The sequence below is a fragment of the Cucurbita moschata genome, unplaced genomic scaffold (assembly GCF_002738365.1).
Source record: "Cucurbita moschata cultivar Rifu unplaced genomic scaffold, Cmos_1.0 Cmo_Scf00043, whole genome shotgun sequence".
Taxonomy (NCBI): Eukaryota; Viridiplantae; Streptophyta; class Magnoliopsida; order Cucurbitales; family Cucurbitaceae; genus Cucurbita; species Cucurbita moschata.
In genome coordinates this window covers 1,075,352-1,095,948 of record NW_019268559.1, presented here as the reverse complement: position 1 = coordinate 1,095,948, position 20,597 = coordinate 1,075,352, and the positions used below count along the sequence as shown (strand labels likewise).

Below are 20,597 nucleotides of genomic sequence, written 5' to 3'. Positions count from 1 at the left end.
TAGTGTACGTGGCTTCGTAGCACACTAATAAAGAATGGACTTTTCGTGTGAAGTTGAATTGAGGGTCGTGTATGGTCAGGGTTGAAACATGGCCAAAATTGAGACATTTTTGTAAATGAAATCTATAAAGTTTTGTAACCAACAACTAATTGTGTATTACTTAGCTTAAACGTATGTGTCTTTTGAAACAATAAAGAAGGGAAGGAGTAGAACGCATCTGCCAGCATCTTTTATTTTTCTTGTACAGTTACGTATTAAAGTAATTATTTTATTTGATTGATTATGAAACCATGCATCTGTCCATTGTCAGTTTCCAAGGAACCCTTTATCTGAATTGATGAAATCGAGAGATATCGAAATGATTACAAAAGGAAAAAAGAAAACAATTATGGAACCACAAGAAGAATCGGCGAATCACAGAGCAACTCCGGCGGAGAGCGGCGTAGGCACTAATCAGCAGAGATTGGGAAGCCAATTCCATGGCGTCTGGTTGGGAAAAGAACAAACAACATGCTACAAACCACGCCAATCCCAACCGGCAAAGACGTCAAAATCTCCTTAGCCGCATTGGACGGCGATGGGTAAAAACAGTTCACCACATTCTCATCAAACAGAGCAACGGCGCAAAAAACCAGAATCGACATGAAAGCGTGCAAGAAATCAATAAATCTCAGCCGATATTTAGCCGCCGCCACGTCCGGAAGGTCCACCGAGCCGTCGATGACCCAGAGCCCTCCGAAAGTGGCGAACCCATAACAAACATTCCCCTGACTGTCTCTGAAACTATCGGTAAAACTCATAAGAAAACAGGACAATCCACAGAAACCCACGAGGGCAGAGGCGAGGTAGCGAGAAACAGAGTCGCAGTTGCCTTCATTGGTGAAAATGGGGGAAAGTAGTTGAAATGCGAGGACGGTTCCAGTGGGTAAGAGATTGGCCAAATGGGCAGTGCCCTGAAACGTCTGGGAAATGGCTTTTTGAATGAGAGTTTTTTTATCTCTGGAAGGGATGGATGCTGTTTCTCGCAAAAGGGGGCGTTTTTGTTCGATTCTGATCTGGGTTTCTTCGTCGACTGCTTTGATCTCCATGGGTGAGGTTGAAATGAATTCGGAAGGTTAGAATGTATTAATACGAAGTCGTGGAAGATGAGTGGAAGCAAAGGGAGGGTAGTGATGCCTTGAAAGCAATTGCGTATGACTTAGGGGAAGGAATTTTGTTGCTTGACTCGAGTGTTCATGTTGAGACACATAAACGAGGGAGGGATGGGGGAATTATAATATTTTTTGCATTGCAAATGAACTCGAGTGTTCATGTTGAATGGTGTTGTTAGGTATTGGGATCGTTAAAACTTGGAAGAAATGAGAACTGAAAAGGAGGATAATATTCAATTTGGTTTTGTTACATTACGGAAGGTATCGGATCAACAAATTTGTCGTTTAAACGATGAGTTTGTCAATGATGCCTCTCCCAAAGTCAAATCATTTTGTCCTACTCTGCTTTCTTTCCTTCTCTCTCTCCCATAACACCGGAGTGGCTTCCTTTAATCAGATATTCCTCCAAAAAAAAATTTAATGAAAATTTGAATCTAATTGAACTATCTATTTAATTTAAATACATGGAAGATCGAGGTAGAACCCTCTTGTTGGGCTAGAAGGATCGAAAGGATAGTGTTGAGATGTGGTTGAAAAGATAGAAAAGCGTCTTAAATGTATGTAATAGTCCAAGTATACCACTAGTAGAGAGTGTCTGTTTTGGTATGTTATGTGTCACTATCAGCTTTATGACTTTAAAAAACGCATCCAAAAGGGAGAGATTTTCGCATTCTAATAAAGAATGTTTAGTTCCACGTTTCAACTCGGGAGGAATCTCTCACTCCACCTCATTCAATGTTTATAATTAATTCTGAAAAGAACTTTTTATATATATATTTTATAAAACAAGACTCATAAATCAAATTGTGTTTTAGTTGGTTCCTTGCTCTTTCTAAATCAAAATTCTTTCAGAGGACAATTAGAAATTGATTTCACATATTTGGTTAAAAAAATGGTTTTATAAGAATAATATTACATATTTTCATGGTGTCTACTCAACCTAACACGAGGTGTTGATTGACTTAGTCAGCTCCACGTCAAAATCATGTCTTTTAGGTAAGCTATGACACGAATGATTAATTATGTCATCCTCAACCTTTAAAAATAACAATAAAATATTAAGAAACTTACTTACTCTTTAATCTTTAATTAATTATTTAGGAAGGAAGGTTTTAGCAAATTGTAAATATTATTAAATTAAAAAAATAAAACGTCTAATTTGATTTAATTCTGTCAAAAAAGAGGCATGGGTGAGGTGACGTAAGTTTTGTTTTGTCCGCCGACATTGTGAGCCTTAGTGCAGAAGTTTGTTGAAGAGCATTTGGATATAGAAAGTCAAAGTCAAACCAGAATTTGATGTTGGGAAAATGCTTAGAAGGCGAAGTTTAACTTGTTGGGCAAGGAAGGGTTTTGGTGGTAATGCATTAAAGTGTGTCGGTTTAATTCGGTGTATATATAGATAGATATTAGAGGAAGGGTGGAACAGAAACTGGATAGTAGAATCGGAATTGGCACTCGAATCAATGAATTGGTTAAACCCTAATGAGGGAGGATTAGGCGTTGCATTTCCATCTATAATTTGCCCATCCTGTGCCCATCCCATTCGATTCCAACGTCAGGTACGGCTACTGAATTGGCTTCTTCCTCCAATTTATAAGCCAAATGGAATTCGGAGATTTGAGATGTGTTGTGTTGTGTTGTGTTGTGTGTGTGTATGTGTCAGGGTGGATTCGAAGGTTGGGGGAGGCTTCCGGCGGGAGTGAAGTTCGATCCAAGCGACCAACAGATTCTGGAGCATTTGGACGCTCAAGTTAAACGCGATAAGCGAAAGCTTCATCCACTTCTCGATCAATTCATCCCCACCTTAGACGGTGAAGATGGCATTTGTTACACCCACCCTCAAAATCTCCCTGGTAATTCCTTTTTCTTTTTCCTCTACTGTTTTCGAGTTCATTAAGGTAATCTTTTGAACAAATCTAAAATTTCAAGTGGGTTTAGAATTATTTTTTTAATTATTTGAAATATATATTTATTTACATATTAATAATTAAAATCTCAAACAAACAAAAATATTTAGCTGGAACAAACATGAAATATTCTCAATATTTTTAAAAGTAGTCTAGCCCTATTTTTAAGTTGGTTAGGTTGGTTTGATCTAACGAGATAAAAAGAATGTATCAATTTACAAACTAAATTATATTTTCGATTTTCAAAAAATTCAACTCAACCTAAACCGAAAAAGAAAAGAACCTCGCCCAACTTTTAACATTTGAGTTAGATAATCTAAGTTGATTGGATTATTAGGTCGTGTGTACACCTTAAGAAGTTCTTTGTTCATCTTCATAGAGAACGTGTTAGTTTGAATATGATTAAAAATCCTATGATTTTAAATATATGTTTCATAAACATAAAAATCCTGAAAAATTCAACCAAAAATACAAAATACAAAACGGAAGTTTGGGACAGAATCAAATTGGGTAGCCTTTCAAGTTAATTTATGGTTTTTTGGGCTCCAAAAGAATGCCTTTTTCGTGATGCAATATGATGCTTAAAATAAAAAAGAAAAAAAGAAAAAAAAGAGAAGGGGTCGCGTAATTATTATACAAAAACGTGAGCCCCACCTTTAAGGAATATATGTTTGAAGGAATGCGTGGTCATAAAGATTGAATATATAAGAATGAGATTAAGGTTTGATGTCATAGCAAGCGTCAATTGTTATGGAATAGTGCAATGGGGGTGAGTAGGAATTTTAAAATGCATTTTAGATGAAAATTGAAATCCTTGTTGTCGTGAAGTGCAGGTATGAGAAAAGACGGGGAAATCCGGCACTTTTTTCATCGGCCGTCCAAAGCGTACACTGCCGGCTCCAGGAAACGCAGGAAGGTTCAAACAGACAAAGAAGGCACTGAGACAAGATGGCACAAAACCGGCAAGACAAGGCCAATCATTGGCGCCGACGGTGGCGTTGTGATGGGTTTCAAGAAGATTTTAGTTTTGTATTCAAATTATGGGAGTGAAAGGAAGCCGCAAAAGACGAACTGGATAATGCATCAGTATCATCTGGGTGTTACCGAGCACGAGAAAGACGGCCAATTGGTGGCTTCTAAGGTCTTCTTTCAGAAACAGCCGCGCCAGAGCTCCTCCTCCCACCAGAACAGTATTGTTAAACAATGGGGCGGCGGAGACGGCGGCTATTCGCCTGACACCAGTGCAGTTTTTGTTGATTACGGCAACCCGATGATGAGTTCTTTGTATGAGATTGGAGGAGGGGAGAAAGTACATAGAGAATTCGATTTCGGAGAAGGAGAAGGAGAAGCGTCTTCTTCTGTTGTTGTGAGTGGTGCACATTCAACCCACTCTAATACTCGTCAGACAACTTTCAGTTGAGTGGTTTCTTCCAACTTCAAATGTGGGCTACTTTTGTGTGGAATGGGTGTTTCACAATATTGAGATTTTTTAACGATTAATATTGAGATTTTTTAACGATTTCTAATAATATTGTAAACTATTCCAAATATATTCTTTTGGTTTCGAATATATTGGTTTCGAATAAGAATTCATATGTAATTGATATCTTATTCAATACAGAAAGCGATTTACTATATACTCGATCGAATACAATTTTTTTTTAATGTCCAAATACGTACAAGATGAACGGTTCAACCCCTTCGAAAAAGCAAACAGGTGAATCACATTACTAAAAGAAAAAGAAAAAAACACTTGTCAAATACACATTATACCCAATAAGCACGGATTTAAGAGTTTAGGAAGCTAAAGCAGCGGAAAAGCCTACAGAAGAGAGGCACTGGAAACAAATCAAGTGAACCCAAAGCTCCATCTGAGTTGGATAAATTTTCTGTTCCCTACTAGCAAATGCACACCTATGAATATGACCCACAATAACTCACAATAAATCTCAACAATTCAAACATACGTTCTAGAAATAAGACGTTGAGAAATATCAGCGCCAAAGAACCAAAATAATCTAACCTGAAGAATGGCAATCTAGAGCGACGAAAACATGGAGGAGACCACACCCCTTTCATGACAAAATCCATTAAACAAACCCCTAGAAAACTTGAAAACGCTCTCTAGTCCTAAATGGATCAACAACTTCCATCTCCTTGTAGATTACATTCATCCACCTATACAAATCCTAAAGACAAATCTACAATATCATAGTTTGAGTACACATTTCTCGTACAGCGCAATAATGTCCTTTTTATTGGGATTCTTCAACTTAAGCAGTTCGGCGCCGAAGTTATGTTTTGTGAGTTCTTGCTTAAGCTTCTGGATAGTGAACTTGGTATAATCTTCCTGGTTTGTTTGTTGGCTATGATTATCTTCATCCCCCTTGAAAATTGATCCGCCGTCCTCTGGCTGAGCATACCTCATGGGGCTATTTGTGCTTCTAGCTCTTTTGTTTACTCTCAAAATTCTGTCACTTGTGTCCATGTCTTGGACAGATTCCATGCCCATCTCACCATCATCCACCCTTAAACGTTTCCCATGAGAAGCACTCTTCAGCTTACTATCCAATGCTGTCTCATTTAGACGAACTCTAGTCAACTCTTGTTGGAGTAAATCAATTTTTGAATGAGCAGATTGCAGCTGAAGTGAGAGAGCCTCTGCCCTGTTGTTGGCCTCTGCATGTGCAGAACGTTCTGAATCCAGAAGGCCCTGAAGAACTTGAACAGTGCTAGTACGCTGCTCATTGTTCGATTTCAATAGAGACTCTATTTCTTTTTCCCTTTCTTCAACTCTTGCTTCCAATGATGCAGCTCTTGACATGACTTCCATTTCTGACCCCCGAATTCGTTGCAAATCTTCCACCAAATCTTTCTTCTGCCTTTCCAGACTTTCAATTTGCCTCTCAGCCCTCTCTATTCGAGCCAACCGCTCCATTGCCAACCTCTGCATCTCATTCTTTTCCTCTTGAGCAGCACTAGCTTCATTTCTTGCTTTATCAGCAATTTCAGTAGCCTTTTTCACATCGTGTTCAGCAAGTCTACACCTTTCCTGAACTTCATCAAACCTTTGAAATTCAGATAGGTACTTCTGATCCAAATGAATCTTTTCTTGTTGCAAAATCCTTGATTCTTTCTCAAATGATTGAGCCCTAGCATTTGCGGTTTCCAACCTCTCTTTTAGCTCTTTTATTTCATGCCTCAAAGAAATTACTTCCACATCATAACTCCCAATTTTCGACTCAGCAGCCTGCAGATGAAACATTTTATAATATAAAAATCATATGTTCTTTTCATCATCGAGATGCAAACTGATACCCACAAATTGTGGTATGGCAGCATGTAAAAGATAAGAATCACGGAAAAAACCTTGAAACATATGTTGGATGGAACTGAAATTGTAGTAATAAATAACATGACGGTTTTATTTATTTAATATATTTTTTTTGTTTTGCTACAAATTAAATTTTGAATTCCAAACCATCTACTCTGTAGCTATGTCACAATACTGACTTCAGTAAACAATAACCCTCCCCCTGACAGATCTAAGAGGTTTACCTTCAGCTCAAGCCTTAAAGTTGTCAAATGCTGCTCAGCTTGCTCAATTTTCGCTGCCTTGTCCTTCAATTCATCTTCCTGCGTCATAAAATCAATTTTCGTAACTTTCCGTTATAGCACTCCATGTATTCACGTGTAGAGGTAGAATATGCTTGCAAGTGTTTGTTAGTTGTGTAAGTTGGGTGGGTGATGAAGATTTACCTTTTCAGCCAAAGTATTGGAGAAGTCTTTCCTCAAAGCATCTTCCCTAAGCCTTGTTTGCTTATTTGTGCGTTCTTCTGCAAGTGCAGCCTTCTCAAGAGCAGCTTTAGCATCTCTTAAAGCAATGTCAAATTTCCTCTTCCACTCTTCTGCCTCTTCTTGTGCAGACTGAGCTTGTTCCCGAGCAGCCGCTAGCCTTGCTTCAGCAGCACTAGTCCTCGACTTCAGAACAGAAATTTTTGAATTAGCTTGATCTTCCTCAGCTTTCAACTTAGACAAGACAGTTTCATATTTTCTTTTCCAATCCAATGATTCTTGCTTTGCTTGTTCCAATGTTTTCTTCAGGCTAGAACATCTCTCATCAAGAGAACTGCAACTGCCCTGTAGATTAGTTATGCGGTTCATATAGTCATCAGCAAGCTTTTTCTTATCATTGATGGCATCCTCATATCGCTTCAGATATTCAGACTTGTACTTCTCACTGGCTTCCAGCTGCTTCTTAAGCAAATTCAGCTGGTCTTCAATTGAGCGACACTTCAAAGCTAGGGAATTCTTCTCTGATCCAACTTGATCTATAAGTCTCCTTATAAGATCATGTACTGGACCATCCAAACTGCAAAGTTCCATGGTTTCAGTCACGTTAACTCAAAAAGTCCAAAAGAGATATGAGGAACAAACTCTAATATAAACCTCTGGTGTAAAAATGTCGCCAACTTCTGCCACTTTCCCGGGCCGTGTGATGATGCTTCATATTCAGACAAAAGAGCACCAAGAACCTGCACAGACATGTTTCACAACCAAAAGTAAATGGGGAACTCAATTATTAGACAATAATTACACGAGAGAAGAGACCTTGACAAAGAAGAATGAAAGTTCAATAAAGGCAGTAGATGGGAATGTGTTCAGCCGATTCAGTCACAGAAAAGAAACAGAGGGCAATAACTTATCAACTGCTATCAAGAATAATATAGCGAAACTAAGATTTCAATGTGCAAATCACAGTATATTTTCTAGAAAGAAAACCCAATTAATTTAATGCCCAGCATTGCTTCCAGACCACCAGAATCATCAACATAGTTATTCTTTACTTTATATTTTCAATTAACAAGACTGCCCTTGTCAGAAACTGATGACAAAATAGTCCTTCAATCAAAATAGTGAAATAAAACCTAAATTACCTTCACAACATTATTTATATTTGCATCAGAAGCATGGCAAGCTGCTCTCAACCTCTTCTCCATGCTTCGTATGGCATTTGTGCATTGCAAGTCTGCTTCTGTGTATGCAGTCCTCTTGTAATCCTGCATTAGACACGTCCAACTCGTATAAATAAAACAAGAAGCAGACAATAATCAATCACAAGCAACTTAAAGATAAAATGGAAATGTTGGGCCTTAAAAAAATAAAATTATAAAAATGTTGGGCCTTAAAGACACAAGTCATTGAATTAATCAGTCAGCAGTTTCTCCCAAAATTCCCTTACACCCTGTGTAAATCTCCAGACTCTCAAAAAAAATTTCTATATAATAAAGAAAAATCCAACTTCCTAAAGAGCCTTTCCTTTAACAAAAAGGCATACGCAAGACTGCCATCTCAAGTATCGAGTTGCCATTCCAACTTGAGCCACCTCAAACCAAATGTTAGAGGCATCACTTGATGCTTTTTCATCTAAGTTCGATTTCTACAAAGTCGCATTTCCAATTGCCCCTCCACAGTTAGCAAGAACATAGAATTAAAAGATTCACAATACTTATTACCTCAAATGCTTTTCTATAAAATTTTTCCAGTAGTCCCTCGTATTTTTTCCTCACTGGACCAGCACCTACAGCACCCGAATTAAATGCAACAAGTGATTTTTGAACGGCTGTTTCATGTGCTTCCCTCAATTCTGCCTGCAGGGAAAAAAATGTTATCTAGCAACATAAACATCTCTAATGGGAATGCAAGTTAGAATTTACACTTACTTCTTCTGGTGGCTTTGTCCGGTCAAAAGTGGACATATACACTTCAGCAGCATGATCATATGCCCTTCGACACTCAGCTTCTTCAACACTCTGCAAATTAATGATATGGATGAAAATTATCTTCTAATTCGATGCTATCCTCTTTCACTAAAAGAGGCAACAATTTCTCACATGTTCGCAGTCCACATAACAGATTCAATAAATCTCAATGAAAGGATAGAAATGTGTGCATATATATAAAATTTCCCTCCAATTTTAGTTGTGCGCCCAAGTCAGCTGATAATAAGATATTAATACAAGACAACGCAGATACCCAAACATTCCTATTCAGAAAAGAGAAAAAAAAAATACTTCTTACACATTTCCAGAAAGTGCTTTACACAAGAGTTCATAAGATATACTAGCCTGCCACGAGGAAGTTATTGTAGGCACTGCACCATGGTTTAGAGCATCAAGGTAAGACTCTGTAATGCCCACCAAAACTGGACCTGTCATAACAGTTGCTCCGACTTGCTTAGGCCTTGTCCTCTCAAAGACAAATTTAGTAAATGCATCAAGTCCAGACCTAAATTCAGGCCTTAGTTTATTTAACTGCATCAACACAGAATGTTAAGGATGTTCGGTTAAAGTTGGCTCCAAAAGAAAAATTATGCAAAACAATCCACAAGCTTAAGTTACTTACAGAAATTTGATCAAGTCTTTGGAGATCATTTTCATTATTTAGAGGACGCACAAGGGTAAAGCAGTCTCTATCAGGAAACAAAGCTCGAATGGAATCACGAATCTGTTGGTAAATGGATGAAAATACAAATTAGATTGTCAGCCCAAACAAACATATTAATTAATATACACTCAAATGGAACATCTGGGAACCAAGAAAGAAGTGTGTTTCCTAAACTTTATAAAACATGTGACGTCCATCTAGAACAGAAGAAACACTACTCATCTGTAGTTGTTATAAGCATAAAAATCTATTAAAAAACAAGAAATGAAATTAAAGGAATAAACAGAGGTTATAAATTTGATGTGGATTTCCAGAGAGGGAGTGCTAGAATTAACAAAAAATATGAGCTTCGTAAGCAACTCCTAAAAGAATTTGTGTAACTTAAACAAAAGTAACTTTTTCCATCTTTTCTAGACCTAGAACATGTGAGAGTCAAAATAACAGTACAAACAAGCTCATCAAACCACACAGGTGATAATGCCCATCTAATACCTCATTCTTAGCAGCTATGTCTTTTCCACTACCTTGAACCGGCCTCAATGCAAGCTCAAGATAGTCACGAGGTGTAATCCTCCTATTATCCTCTACTAGATCCAAATAGAAGTCCTGCAAGTAATTCTCGTTTTAGAGAAGACCACACAATATAATAGAAAATAGATTTTAAAAAATTATTACAAATACAGGATCTAACATAATGAGGTATGAAAGAACTTTTAGGTAGACCACAAAATATTTAAAACAAGCACCAAAAAGAAGATTTAACGTAATAAAGAGGATATGGTCTTAAATTAAGAAGTCATTCAAACAGGGAAAAAAAAATTGTCATAATAATAAAATGCACATTGCAGAGATAAATTAAAGAGCATGTCCTAATGTTTGAATGCACTTGGGACGAAGTTTTCAACTTATGAATATTAATGGTATAGAAGTGCACTGTACCCTTAGAAGCCAAACAAAGATTGGAGAGAATTGACCAAGTTCAGCAGATGTAGTTCTGCCCCCAGCGGCCCTAACACGAATATGTTTGGCCATTTGAGTGACAAGAGATAAACGGTCAAGTGCAGCTTCATCTATTCCACCCATCTGAACAGATTGATAAATATGAGTTCCATACAGAAATTGTGAAAATGGTACAAATTATAAAGCAACAACGAGAGGAGCATTAAGAAAATTACTTTAGTATCGTGTTCCAATTAAAGAGAGGAAATGTGCAATTCACAGGTTCAGAAAAGATGGGTTTCTAAAAGATAAGGATCAACATTAGTTCCCCTACCTGATTATAGACAAACATGCTAGACAAGAGAACAGCAAGAGAAAAAATCTGGGTGCTGTATGTTCCCTGTAAAAAGAGTAAGGAAGAAATAAGAAAGCTAGGTGAATTAAATTGGATACCAAATGAGATTTGTAATATTACACCTTAAAATGAGGAAAACTTAATCACTATAAATTTTTATATGAAGCATAATTGAAGCTCAATACACAAAGAACTTCAAATCCAATAGTGTCATCATTCGTATCAATGTCACGTCAAATAGACAATTGACAACCTGAATCAACATTGAATAATGAATTGAAGTCATACCGTTTGATCATAAGCATCAATTCCTTCACTATCTAAAAGTAAGAGATTGTACTCAGTTCCATCAAGGGCAGTTCTTTTCAAGGGTGTACTCCATAACCAGAGACCTTTAGTACAAGGCCGATGGGTAGATGCTACTTGAAATCCACTACTCCTCCCAAGAAGCTTCAAAAGAAAAGAGTTGTTTGTAAGTCCACAAAATTACATTACATGCGCATGAAGAACAGCTAAGTGCTCCAACAAATACCATGTATGTTTTACAGATAACTCCCTCTTCATACAAACTAAAGTGATACTAAGAGTACAAGAAATTGCATCAGTGTGTCGTGAGAGACAAAACCAACTGTTATGAATAGAGAATAACCTACAAAAATCGAAATGTATGTTCATACAGGGGTCCACATAAATATCACAAGCAAGAGATATGAATGTTGAGGGGCGTTCGGTTCAAAAATTGAGTTTGTATAGCTTGGAGTTGAAAAGAATATGTTTGGTATATAGATTTGCGAACTCTATGCTATGACTTTGCCAATACCCCGAGCTACATAAATCTAAGCTATATAAACTCTTACTTTGTACTACAAGCCTACCATTGCAAATCACAAAATTTTAAAAAATAATAATAATAATAAAAAATTAAAAAAAAAACAACATAAACTCGAGCATCTGAATCCATTTCCTTACATGATCCACACGTAAGTTTCAAATCCTAGACTTTCCAACCCCGTTAAGTGCCCTCTCACAATTTCGCAGCTGAACAATCTAGCATTAGAGTATCCAATTTTGTAGCAGAGTTCTATAAAGTACACACATCCGTTCAGTAAGATAAAGACCCACACCACCCACTCGAGTAAGGCAGTTCAAAAAGAAGATTAAACTCCTTCCTCCATGAAGAACACAATTCGTCTTCCTCTTTTAAAAGTTAAAAGGCAACCTTGAACTCTTGCACGTACATATGTATCACTTCCTCGCACTTACACAGTAGTAATCTTGAATTCTAGCTCACACGTTGCTCTGCAGAGCTACCTAATCAAAGGCAGCAACTACAGAAACAAACTAAACAAGTGCAAGTCCTCACAAAACTTTGACCTTGCAAAATTCAGAAAACCCTAGATTTCGAAAGAACCCATAAAATAATGAAAACTAGTTTGCAGAATCTATCCCCCACAAAATAAAGAGCAAATGAGACTAACTTGATTCAAAATGAAGCTCTTGCCCTGACGAGCACGACCACAAACGGAGACGACACCGATAGGTTCTTTTACGAGCTGTAAAGTGGCGACAGCTTCAGGATCCATCCGAAACTTCCCTTTCTCATCACAGTAAACAAGGCGAATAGGCCTGGCCGGTCCAGTCACCGACGATGACAAGGAAGACGCCGAGGGCGTAAGAGAGGGCAAAGGAGACTGCGGAGAGGAAACATCGGCGGAATTATCTTTCCCTCTGAAAAACTTTATCATCTTCTTCCTTTCCGCCTCTTTCAATCAAATTTCGCGCCCTTCTCCCAACACAATCTTGAAAGAACAAAAATCTCCGCGTTCCCCACAAATTTGTTTCAAGTAGGGAGAGAAAAATGAATGAGAATTAGCTCTCTATGCGTTCTATATTATGTTAGTGAGTGTAAGAGTGGGAATCGGAGGCGTTTTGAAATCGCGGAGGGAAAAGCCGAAGCAGTCGCCCGAGACTTTCTTCTTCCAGTGCCCCCAAGTGTAAACAAGTACGAAATTACCATTTAGCATAGCAACATTGAGCAGTACGGCAGGGGCTTTTCAGTCATTTACTTCAAACTTCCTTCGGGCCGATGAGACAGCGTGGTTATAAAAAGGCTAGGCTGGCAGCTGCCCATAAATGCTTCTCACATTGTCTTTTTTTTATTGCAATTTTCTTCCTCTAATTTCGTTTATGTCGAAACAGAATTTCCGGCTCCGGAATATTTTCCTTATTTAAAGGCCCAACAGCCCATTTATTGCCCAATCTTAGGTTAACCCATTTGTGTAATGGGCCCAAACCAAAGGCCCAATTTAACGTTACTGAATCGTCAAGGTCAGCTAATGGGCCTAGGCCTTCATCCACAACTGATTAATGTAGATTTTATTATATTCTATTATCTTTAACTATATAAATCATTTATATCTAACAAAACAATACAAATAGTTTTAAATTTTTAATAAATCATAATCAATTTAAAATAAAAATTAGGGAAATTGTGACGAAGTTTCGGCTCTGCGTCCACTTGGAGGATTCGAAATCAGAAATTTAATGCACTTAATACAGAATTCAGTAATGAAGCAACTTAATTTAAAGCCACAAAGCACCCGCATCTTTTAAAGCCGGCTCCAATTCGCCGGAAATATGAGCTGCCATCACTTTTTCCAACCCACCAAACATCTTCCCGCCGACAAACACCACCGGAAAGTGCACACTCCCGTCGTTCCCATCTTCACCACTGGCGGCTGCTAATTTCCCAATCTCGCCGGCAATACCGGGTTCCTCCTCCTCGCCGACGGCGAAGACGGCCGGGTTCACGCCGTGGCCCAACAACAGCAATTTCAAAACATGGCTCATACAACACCCACGTCTGGCCAAAACCACCACGGCGTTGTTCGACACTATCTTTTCGACACTCGCATCCGCCCCAGCAGTGGAGGTATCGACGGCGGCTGGAACCCACGTCCTGTACGGAATTGCTTGGTGCATAATGCAAATTTGGTAAAGAAGAAAGATCCAATTGAGAGAGAGAGAGAGAGAGAGACAATGGTAAAATGGTATTATTGGGCATTTATTTATATTGGGGTGTGGAAAGATCAAGCGTCAACACAGGTAACACGATCTAGTACGCAACGAAAAACTGTAGGTGACGATCTGTCTCTGTTCTGTAAAAGCTCTTGATTAGGTGCTAATTAACGATGATTAGTATCTAAAGCAACCCATAAAATCTCTACCTTTTGGATGGGGACATTTTACAGTTTTAGAAACGACGGTGACGTGGTTGGATTATGTGTAATTTTGGAAATTAGGGTATCAATTAATGTGGGGGCTTCTTTTGGTATGGTATGGCATGGTTTGGTTTGATTAGATGAGATAAGGGTGACATGGCAAATAGTGGTTGGATGACGTGTGCCAGAATGTTCTTTCGTGATTAAAGGGCTAATTGGTTTTAAGCACAAGTTAAAGAGTACACATGTGGTTTTGAAAGGATCATCGGTTACGCAGCTCACCCATCTTTTCTGCCGCTTCTACTTTCGGCTGGCAAATGCAAAATTTTCCACTAAGGAATAGGAATGACTTCGTCTTTATCCAATCAAGAGTACCATTAATATATATTATCTGTTATGTATTGTATCAGTTTCATGATTTTAAAACGCATTTCCTAAGACTTGTAGCCTTCAGCTTTCTGAACTACTGAGGATATGGATATGGATAGGACACGTACATATCCATTATCCAAAAATAGTCAAATTTAATATGCTTTGTTTGGTGAAGAGAGGTGCTTATTACATCATTGATGACATCCTACAGCCAAAGCCAACAGTATTAATCATTTTCCATCAAATTGCGTTTTTGTTTTTGTTTTTGTTTTGAGAATCCGGTGAAAGGGGGCAGGTGGTGAGGTTCACGTGGAAAAGGAGAGGCGGAGGATGGGCCGTTTTATCCACTAAGTTGGTCCGAAAAAGACATCAAACAACTCCATCTAACCATTTTTCTGCAATGCCACAGGTCACTCCCCAGGTTGGCCTTTCTCCTTCATCCTGTTCCTCTTAATCATGTTCCTGGTTTATGTACTGGTTACTCGAGATTCGGAGGCTTTAATAAACAAAAACATTGAGCTAATAATCTATGAACTATGTAATCTGAGATACAACATAAACACCAACGGTTCGATTCGTTTGATAAACGATAGCTCGAACAGAATCAACGTCTCAAAAACTTTTTTTTTTCAAATTCAAAATAAAAAACTAGGCAGCATTCTTCTTTTGTTTCCCCAAAATAAGTCAGACCCATTCAGTAGTAGGTACTGCAATTTGCAAAATGATACTGGACAGCCCCCTGCATCACAATGCAGATCAAATTTTATCAGGCTGGTGAATACTCTTCCTTTTTACACCAACATTCTTTCCCTCTTAGAGTTCGGGTAAAAAAAAACGTCGATATCATGTAGCGATCCAGAAGAATCGATCATGTTTGCGTAAAATATATCGCCTATACAGCGCGAGCAGATAAGTTACTTACTTCGGTACAGTTGCTTCCAACCACCTTGCTCATCAGTGGAGACTTCAAAGGACAACGTAGTCCACTATTGGAGGACAACACAGAGGCAGTTCCTGCATTAATTGGAGTTGTTGCTGGAGAAGCGTTGTCTGTATTCCCAACATTCTTTCCTTCTGTTAATGAAAAACCAAACAATCTACATCCAGCTTTATTGCCAGTAAACGCTGGTTCTGTTGTAGAAGGATGTGATAGGGCGAGCTGCTTCTGCACGCCCAATGAAGTTGTCATAAAAGCTGTCCCAGAATTATGGGAGGTACTCTTGTTCATAGTCCTCTGTTCTGTGAAGTTGCCACGGTTATATGAATTAAAGCTTTGAACAGGAACCATTGACTGCTGAAACATGAACACAGATGATGGTGATGAGACTTGTACAGAAGGAATGGAAGAGCGTGTGAGGAAATTTTCACTCTGCATTGTAATCGGCCATCCATCTTTAGATCTGGACAGTGGAACACTGTCCACAGGACCATAACCACCACTTGCCTTGACTTCATTGGTGGCAGTGGCTATTCCAAAAAATGGACTAGGATATATTTCTTGACCTTGCAAGACCTTATGGAATTGGAAGGATTCATCAAACATGAAACCCCGGGAGGAAGTTTCAGAGTTGGTAACTGGGATTCTTGGACCATTTCTCATTATAGCTATCCCGGAACCGTGTAAACCAGGAAATGATCTCCTCTTCTCCGGTGGATGACGAATGTTGTTGTCGCCATCAATGGGAGTACTGTAACCTAAAATTTCTTGACCTTGCAAGACCTTCTGGAATCTTAATGATTCCCCAAAGTCTGATGCTCCAATTCCATCTGCAAGGAATAGCAGAAGAACAATGAATGATAGCTGAGACCTGAAAGAAACATATATCTCTGGTGCAAATGACTGACTCACTCGGAGCTGGAAACTCTAGTTCTGTGGGAGAGAGCCCAATCCTGGTCCTTTTTAAACCCGGTGGAACCATGTTGCTAGCCACAGAAACAGAACCAGAGGGCTCGATCTCCCACGGGGAAACCCTGCCATGTCTTTTAGTCTCGACATTGTCCCACCTCACCTGGAACGCAACCAGATTTTACCATGTGAAGCAATGATATCAAAGTTTTACAGAAAAACAAGAAGAGAGACCATGCAGCACTGTAATGAGAAATGTAAGAATGCAACATTCATTACTGAAAAAAACTTCCAAACAAACAAAATGAAGATACTAAGAAATATTCACACTAATGAAGAAGTGATTTCCAGGTATATAGAGCTAAAAGTAAAGGCTGTCAATCAAGAAGAAGCTTCGAAACTCCTCCTAAGAGAGCATAGATTTCGTTCGGGAGATGCGAAAATAAGCTAAAGCAGACCAACACTCTTAAAAAACATTTGCAGGATAAGAACAATCATTTGAATCTTAAAAGCTCCAAAAGAATGTTTCATACCACAAGGGACCTCCACCTTGACCCAGGCCATCTGATAGGATCCACATCTCCAACTCCAGTTATACGTCCAGTGCATCTGCGATACGAGTATGAAAGAAATGTTATTGAAGATTCCAATACCCTATTTTATCTACAAAGCAGCAAACCATAAATAGCAGACCTTCGATCTGCAGCATCGTCGGTTTCGAAACTCAAGCTGAACCTCATTCCAGCAGAGAAGGAATGGTTAATGCTTTTCAAGAACTTGTGGAAAGGCAAGACAAACTGTGAAGAGGTAGCTCTGAATACAAAAAGGCAAAGACACAAAATCCATTAGAATATTAATATTGGTGAGAACTAAAAGAGCATGATCCTTGTAATAAGATACCTGGGATTATAGTATACGCTAAAGGAAGTTTTTGAAGATATAGCATTAACCACATCCATGATACTACTGGAGTTGAGTTGCTGACTGCAAATGTTAGAAAAGGCAGAACCGGTTTTAAGCTGCGCAGCTCGTCGAATCCCGAGTCGTAATTCCCCATCATTGCCCCTATAAGTTAAGTCATATGTTAATCCTACAAGGCATATGCTTCTCTCAAATTCATTTTACCAGACACCCAACTACTAAATACCTAAGAAACAGCACTGCATCACCAGAAACAAGCCTTTTCTTGTTCACGAATGCACTCCATCCAGTGGTTAGCAAATGCCTTCTAGGCTGCCCTGCTCAAACCAGAAAGGGAACTCAGTAGCACGTAATAGGGGAAACAAACAGCCAATGTGAGTAAGGCACCAAATATCTGAGATTTGCATTTCATACCGCGATATATGTGCCTAAACTTCCATTTTATCCCAAGGAGATCCTTTGCAACTAGCTCTTGTGAAGGCCTCTGTTGACTATAATCCTGCAGAATTAATAAAGTTTGAGATCATTATTGATTGAAAGAGATAACCATAGAAGCATATTGAAATGACAGATACCAATGGCGGGAAGCAATCCTCAGCTGCACGTCTGGGGACGGAGAAGCCTCCATGAGTGCTAGTGTCTGAAGCAGTAAGTGTCTTGCAGAACATGTGGGGTGTTGTGGTCTTCTCACTTCCTTCAAAATCCTCCCCCTCACTGTCATTGGTCATCTCTTCCTGCATCTTGTGTTCAATGGGCTGTAATACAAGAATGTCATTCAGAAACAGAATCTTCTCATCTGATTCACAGGCATCAAAATCAACCTCTTCGAACTTTTCGGTTTATCTTTTTTAATTTTATGGACAGCCACATAAAAATTTGAGCAAAAAGAAACTCACCTCGTTTTCAGGAAACAATGAGACTTGAGCATAAACCTCGTCACTCCCAGCCTCAGCCTGCTTCAAAAGAACATTTCTCATACGGTTTGTGATTTACCAAAACCCCATTCAAAGTAAGGAAGTAAAACCCCATATATTGAAACTCATCCCAATTCAATAGCAAGTAATTGAACAGAATATATTATGAAAGAACTAAGAAAATACCCGTACGTGAAGCTGAACATCAATGACGCGACAGAGGATGTGGGGAGGGAGATCATAGGCCGCCGTGGCAGGGAACTCTTGCATCTGCTCCAAGTGGCCCTGTGGAAAATACACAACCAAACTCCCTTTCTTGGGCAAGGACGTAAGAGGTCCAGCACAGGCATGCCACAGCTCCAAGCAAATTGAGGAGGTGAGAGAAGGCGAAGGGGAGGAGGTTAAAGCAGAAGCAGAGGAAGAGGAAGCAGAGGAAGCAGCAGAGGAGGGAGCATCGTCTTCTTCGGTGGTATTGAGATCGATAAGAGCAGCCATTTGAATGGTATGCGTAGAAGAAAGAAGAGGCGTGCAATAATAAAAGTAGAAGGATAAGAAAGAGGGAGGTTAAATAGGAGGCTGAAAGGATGAGGGGTTTCAGAAAGTTTCAGGAACGGAAGAAGAAAGAGTGCGAGGTAAGAGGAGGAAGTGCTCATGCCTGCATTTTTAGAAATGGGTGCACCTTCGCTAATGCTAAAAGAGGGTCTCGCTCAGAAAACAACACAGACCTCGCTCCCTCACTCTATCTCACACCCACACAAACACCTCTGTCTCGCTCCACCCTTTTTCTCTCTCACCCAAATTTCGTATTTCTCTTTTCTTTTTTCTCGTGGAAGACAGAGAGAGAGAGACAGAGAAGAGACCTGGTGGTGGTGGGTGAATGAAAATTAGAGAGAAATGGGTTTGGGGGATATCAAATCAGGATTTGATGTTTGAATTAAAACAAAAGCAAGAAAGAAACAGAAAAGAGAAATGGGTTTTCATTTCTCTCTCTCTCTCTCTCTGGGGTTCTGCAGAGACTGAACTGAAGCAGTACTGCAGCTGCTGCAATACTGCGACTGCAAGGTGTGATGTATAGCAGAAAGACGAAGAAGAAGAAGAGAGAGAGAGAGAAAAGTAAGGAAGAGTGTGCGTAGTGCATTGGTTAGTTAAATTCCACCATTATTATAATATCACAAACTGAATAAACAGCGATTTGTGTACGGCTCGCCCGTATTTCCGGTGGGATGTCTATCCTGTCCCTTTCTACCCCCACAAATCTCTCTCATATCCCTCAACCCTTTACATTGCTTTCCCCTGTTTCCCTTCTCTCTCTCTCTTCCCCTGTCCTCCTCTGTTCCAAATTTCAAATCTTCATTCCATTTCTTAATCATTACTAATCATCTTCAACAATTTCCCTCTCTTAATCATTATTTTACAGACATTTCTGTGCTCCCCTGCTTTTCTATTCCTTAACTTGTCTCTTTGCCCATAAAAATTCGAACTTTTTAACTTTTTAATAAAAAAAAAAAATTGTGTATGTAACTTTGAAAGTAAGAATTAATGAGTTGAATTTAATAAGTCATTGACAGAAAGCAATGGAGTAGGACTATATAGAAATAGAGCAATCATTTCTATCCATTTAGGGGACAATATAATTAATTAGTGGTTGGGACAATGTTGGCGTTTCTTAGTTATGAACGACTTAATTCCACTTCTTTTTAAGATTCTTTCGTCATTTTGCATACACCAAGTGCTCATTATTATAGTCAGGCCTTTCAATGACTGTACTTAATTAAACTCCTTCAAAGCTTAATTAGCTTTTTTAATCAACTCATTAACCTTTATTCATCGCTTTTCTATATAAATAATCATCACTATTAATTCATAGTAGGTATAATACTAATGCAAAGTTCCCACTTTTGTTTTCTTTTGTTTTATATTTTATTTCTTTTTACATTAATACCCTTTTACGTTTATAAAAAATTTAAAAGAATTAATGGAGAGGTTTGCACACCCTTCTTTCGTTCCCTTCTACAACTTATATGAAAGCTCACAATCTACTCTTTGGGTATTTCTGTTTGGTGGGTATCTCTGGTACCATTTGCAACAGTCAAACATCATTGTAATAAATATTATCTGTTTTGGCCCGGTATATTGTCACCATGGTTTTAACATGTATCTATTAGGGAGAGGTTTTCACATTCTTCAATGAATGTTTCATTCTTCCTCGCCAACCGATGTAGAATCTTACAATCCACCATCTTAGGACCTAGTGTTTGACTCCGATACAATTGGTAACAATTTAAGTTCACTGTTAGTAGATATTATTTGCTTTATTAGTAGATATTATTTGCTTTCACGGTACCTCATGCATTATTTCCATGGGGGAGAGACGTAAAAGGAAGGAGAAATGGGGAAAGTAAAATAAATAAAGGGGTTTTAGTTGTAGACATTATAATTAGCAAAATTCATGTTCATTATCATGGGGGAATCTTTTCTCCGGGGCAAATTTGTAAAATGGAAGAAGGTGAGGACAAATGTGTGA

At 38.7% G+C, this 20,597-nt stretch overlaps 5 protein-coding genes across 11 annotated transcripts; 1 reads left to right on the top strand and 4 right to left on the bottom strand.

The window, feature by feature from the left end:
- Positions 1-257: 257 nt before the first annotated feature.
- LOC111433913 (protein DMP4-like) lies at positions 258-1,248 on the bottom strand. Its single transcript, XM_023071185.1, has one exon. The coding sequence runs from the start codon at positions 1,086-1,088 to the stop codon at positions 450-452; it is 639 nt and encodes a 212-aa protein (XP_022926953.1). The 5' UTR covers positions 1,089-1,248; the 3' UTR covers positions 258-449.
- A 1,301-nt stretch (positions 1,249-2,549) lies between these two features.
- LOC111433912 (NAC domain-containing protein 73-like) lies at positions 2,550-4,695 on the top strand. Its single transcript, XM_023071184.1, has 3 exons — positions 2,550-2,710; positions 2,815-3,004; positions 3,892-4,695. The coding sequence occupies exons 1-3, from the start codon at positions 2,615-2,617 to the stop codon at positions 4,476-4,478; spliced, it is 873 nt and encodes a 290-aa protein (XP_022926952.1). The 5' UTR covers positions 2,550-2,614; the 3' UTR covers positions 4,479-4,695.
- A 214-nt stretch (positions 4,696-4,909) lies between these two features.
- Positions 4,910-12,878, bottom strand: LOC111433686 (guanylate-binding protein 3-like). The gene is made up of 14 exons (XM_023070837.1): positions 12,278-12,878; positions 11,088-11,249; positions 10,779-10,844; positions 10,445-10,588; positions 9,998-10,111; positions 9,464-9,565; positions 9,187-9,372; positions 8,782-8,871; positions 8,575-8,709; positions 7,996-8,118; positions 7,508-7,593; positions 6,818-7,430; positions 6,617-6,694; positions 4,910-6,308 (listed from the first exon to the last, which is right to left on the bottom strand). Exons 1-14 carry the CDS (start codon positions 12,542-12,544, stop codon positions 5,268-5,270), a joined length of 3,207 nt encoding a protein of 1,068 aa, XP_022926605.1. The 5' UTR covers positions 12,545-12,878; the 3' UTR covers positions 4,910-5,267.
- A 404-nt stretch (positions 12,879-13,282) lies between these two features.
- LOC111433778 (glutaredoxin-C9-like) lies at positions 13,283-13,843 on the bottom strand. The gene has a single exon (XM_023070983.1). It carries the CDS (start codon positions 13,779-13,781, stop codon positions 13,383-13,385), a length of 399 nt encoding a protein of 132 aa, XP_022926751.1. The 5' UTR covers positions 13,782-13,843; the 3' UTR covers positions 13,283-13,382.
- Positions 13,844-14,889: 1,046 nt separating this feature from the next.
- Positions 14,890-19,529, bottom strand: LOC111433735 (auxin response factor 3-like). Of its 7 annotated transcripts, none has more exons than XM_023070909.1 (11): positions 18,260-19,529; positions 18,056-18,112; positions 17,735-17,893; positions 17,574-17,658; positions 17,386-17,476; positions 17,139-17,303; positions 16,932-17,051; positions 16,772-16,847; positions 16,242-16,401; positions 15,315-16,159; positions 14,890-15,131 (listed from the first exon to the last, which is right to left on the bottom strand). In XM_023070909.1, exons 1-11 carry the CDS (start codon positions 18,566-18,568, stop codon positions 15,087-15,089), a joined length of 2,112 nt encoding a protein of 703 aa, XP_022926677.1. In that variant the 5' UTR covers positions 18,569-19,529; the 3' UTR covers positions 14,890-15,086. The 7 variants fall into 7 exon arrangements, with proteins under 7 accessions (XP_022926677.1, XP_022926678.1, XP_022926674.1 ...); XM_023070910.1 differs by having other exon boundaries at positions 18,056-18,115; positions 18,266-19,529; XM_023070906.1 differs by having other exon boundaries at positions 17,735-17,914; positions 18,056-18,115; positions 18,266-19,528.
- Between the last annotated feature and the right edge of the window lie 1,068 nt (positions 19,530-20,597).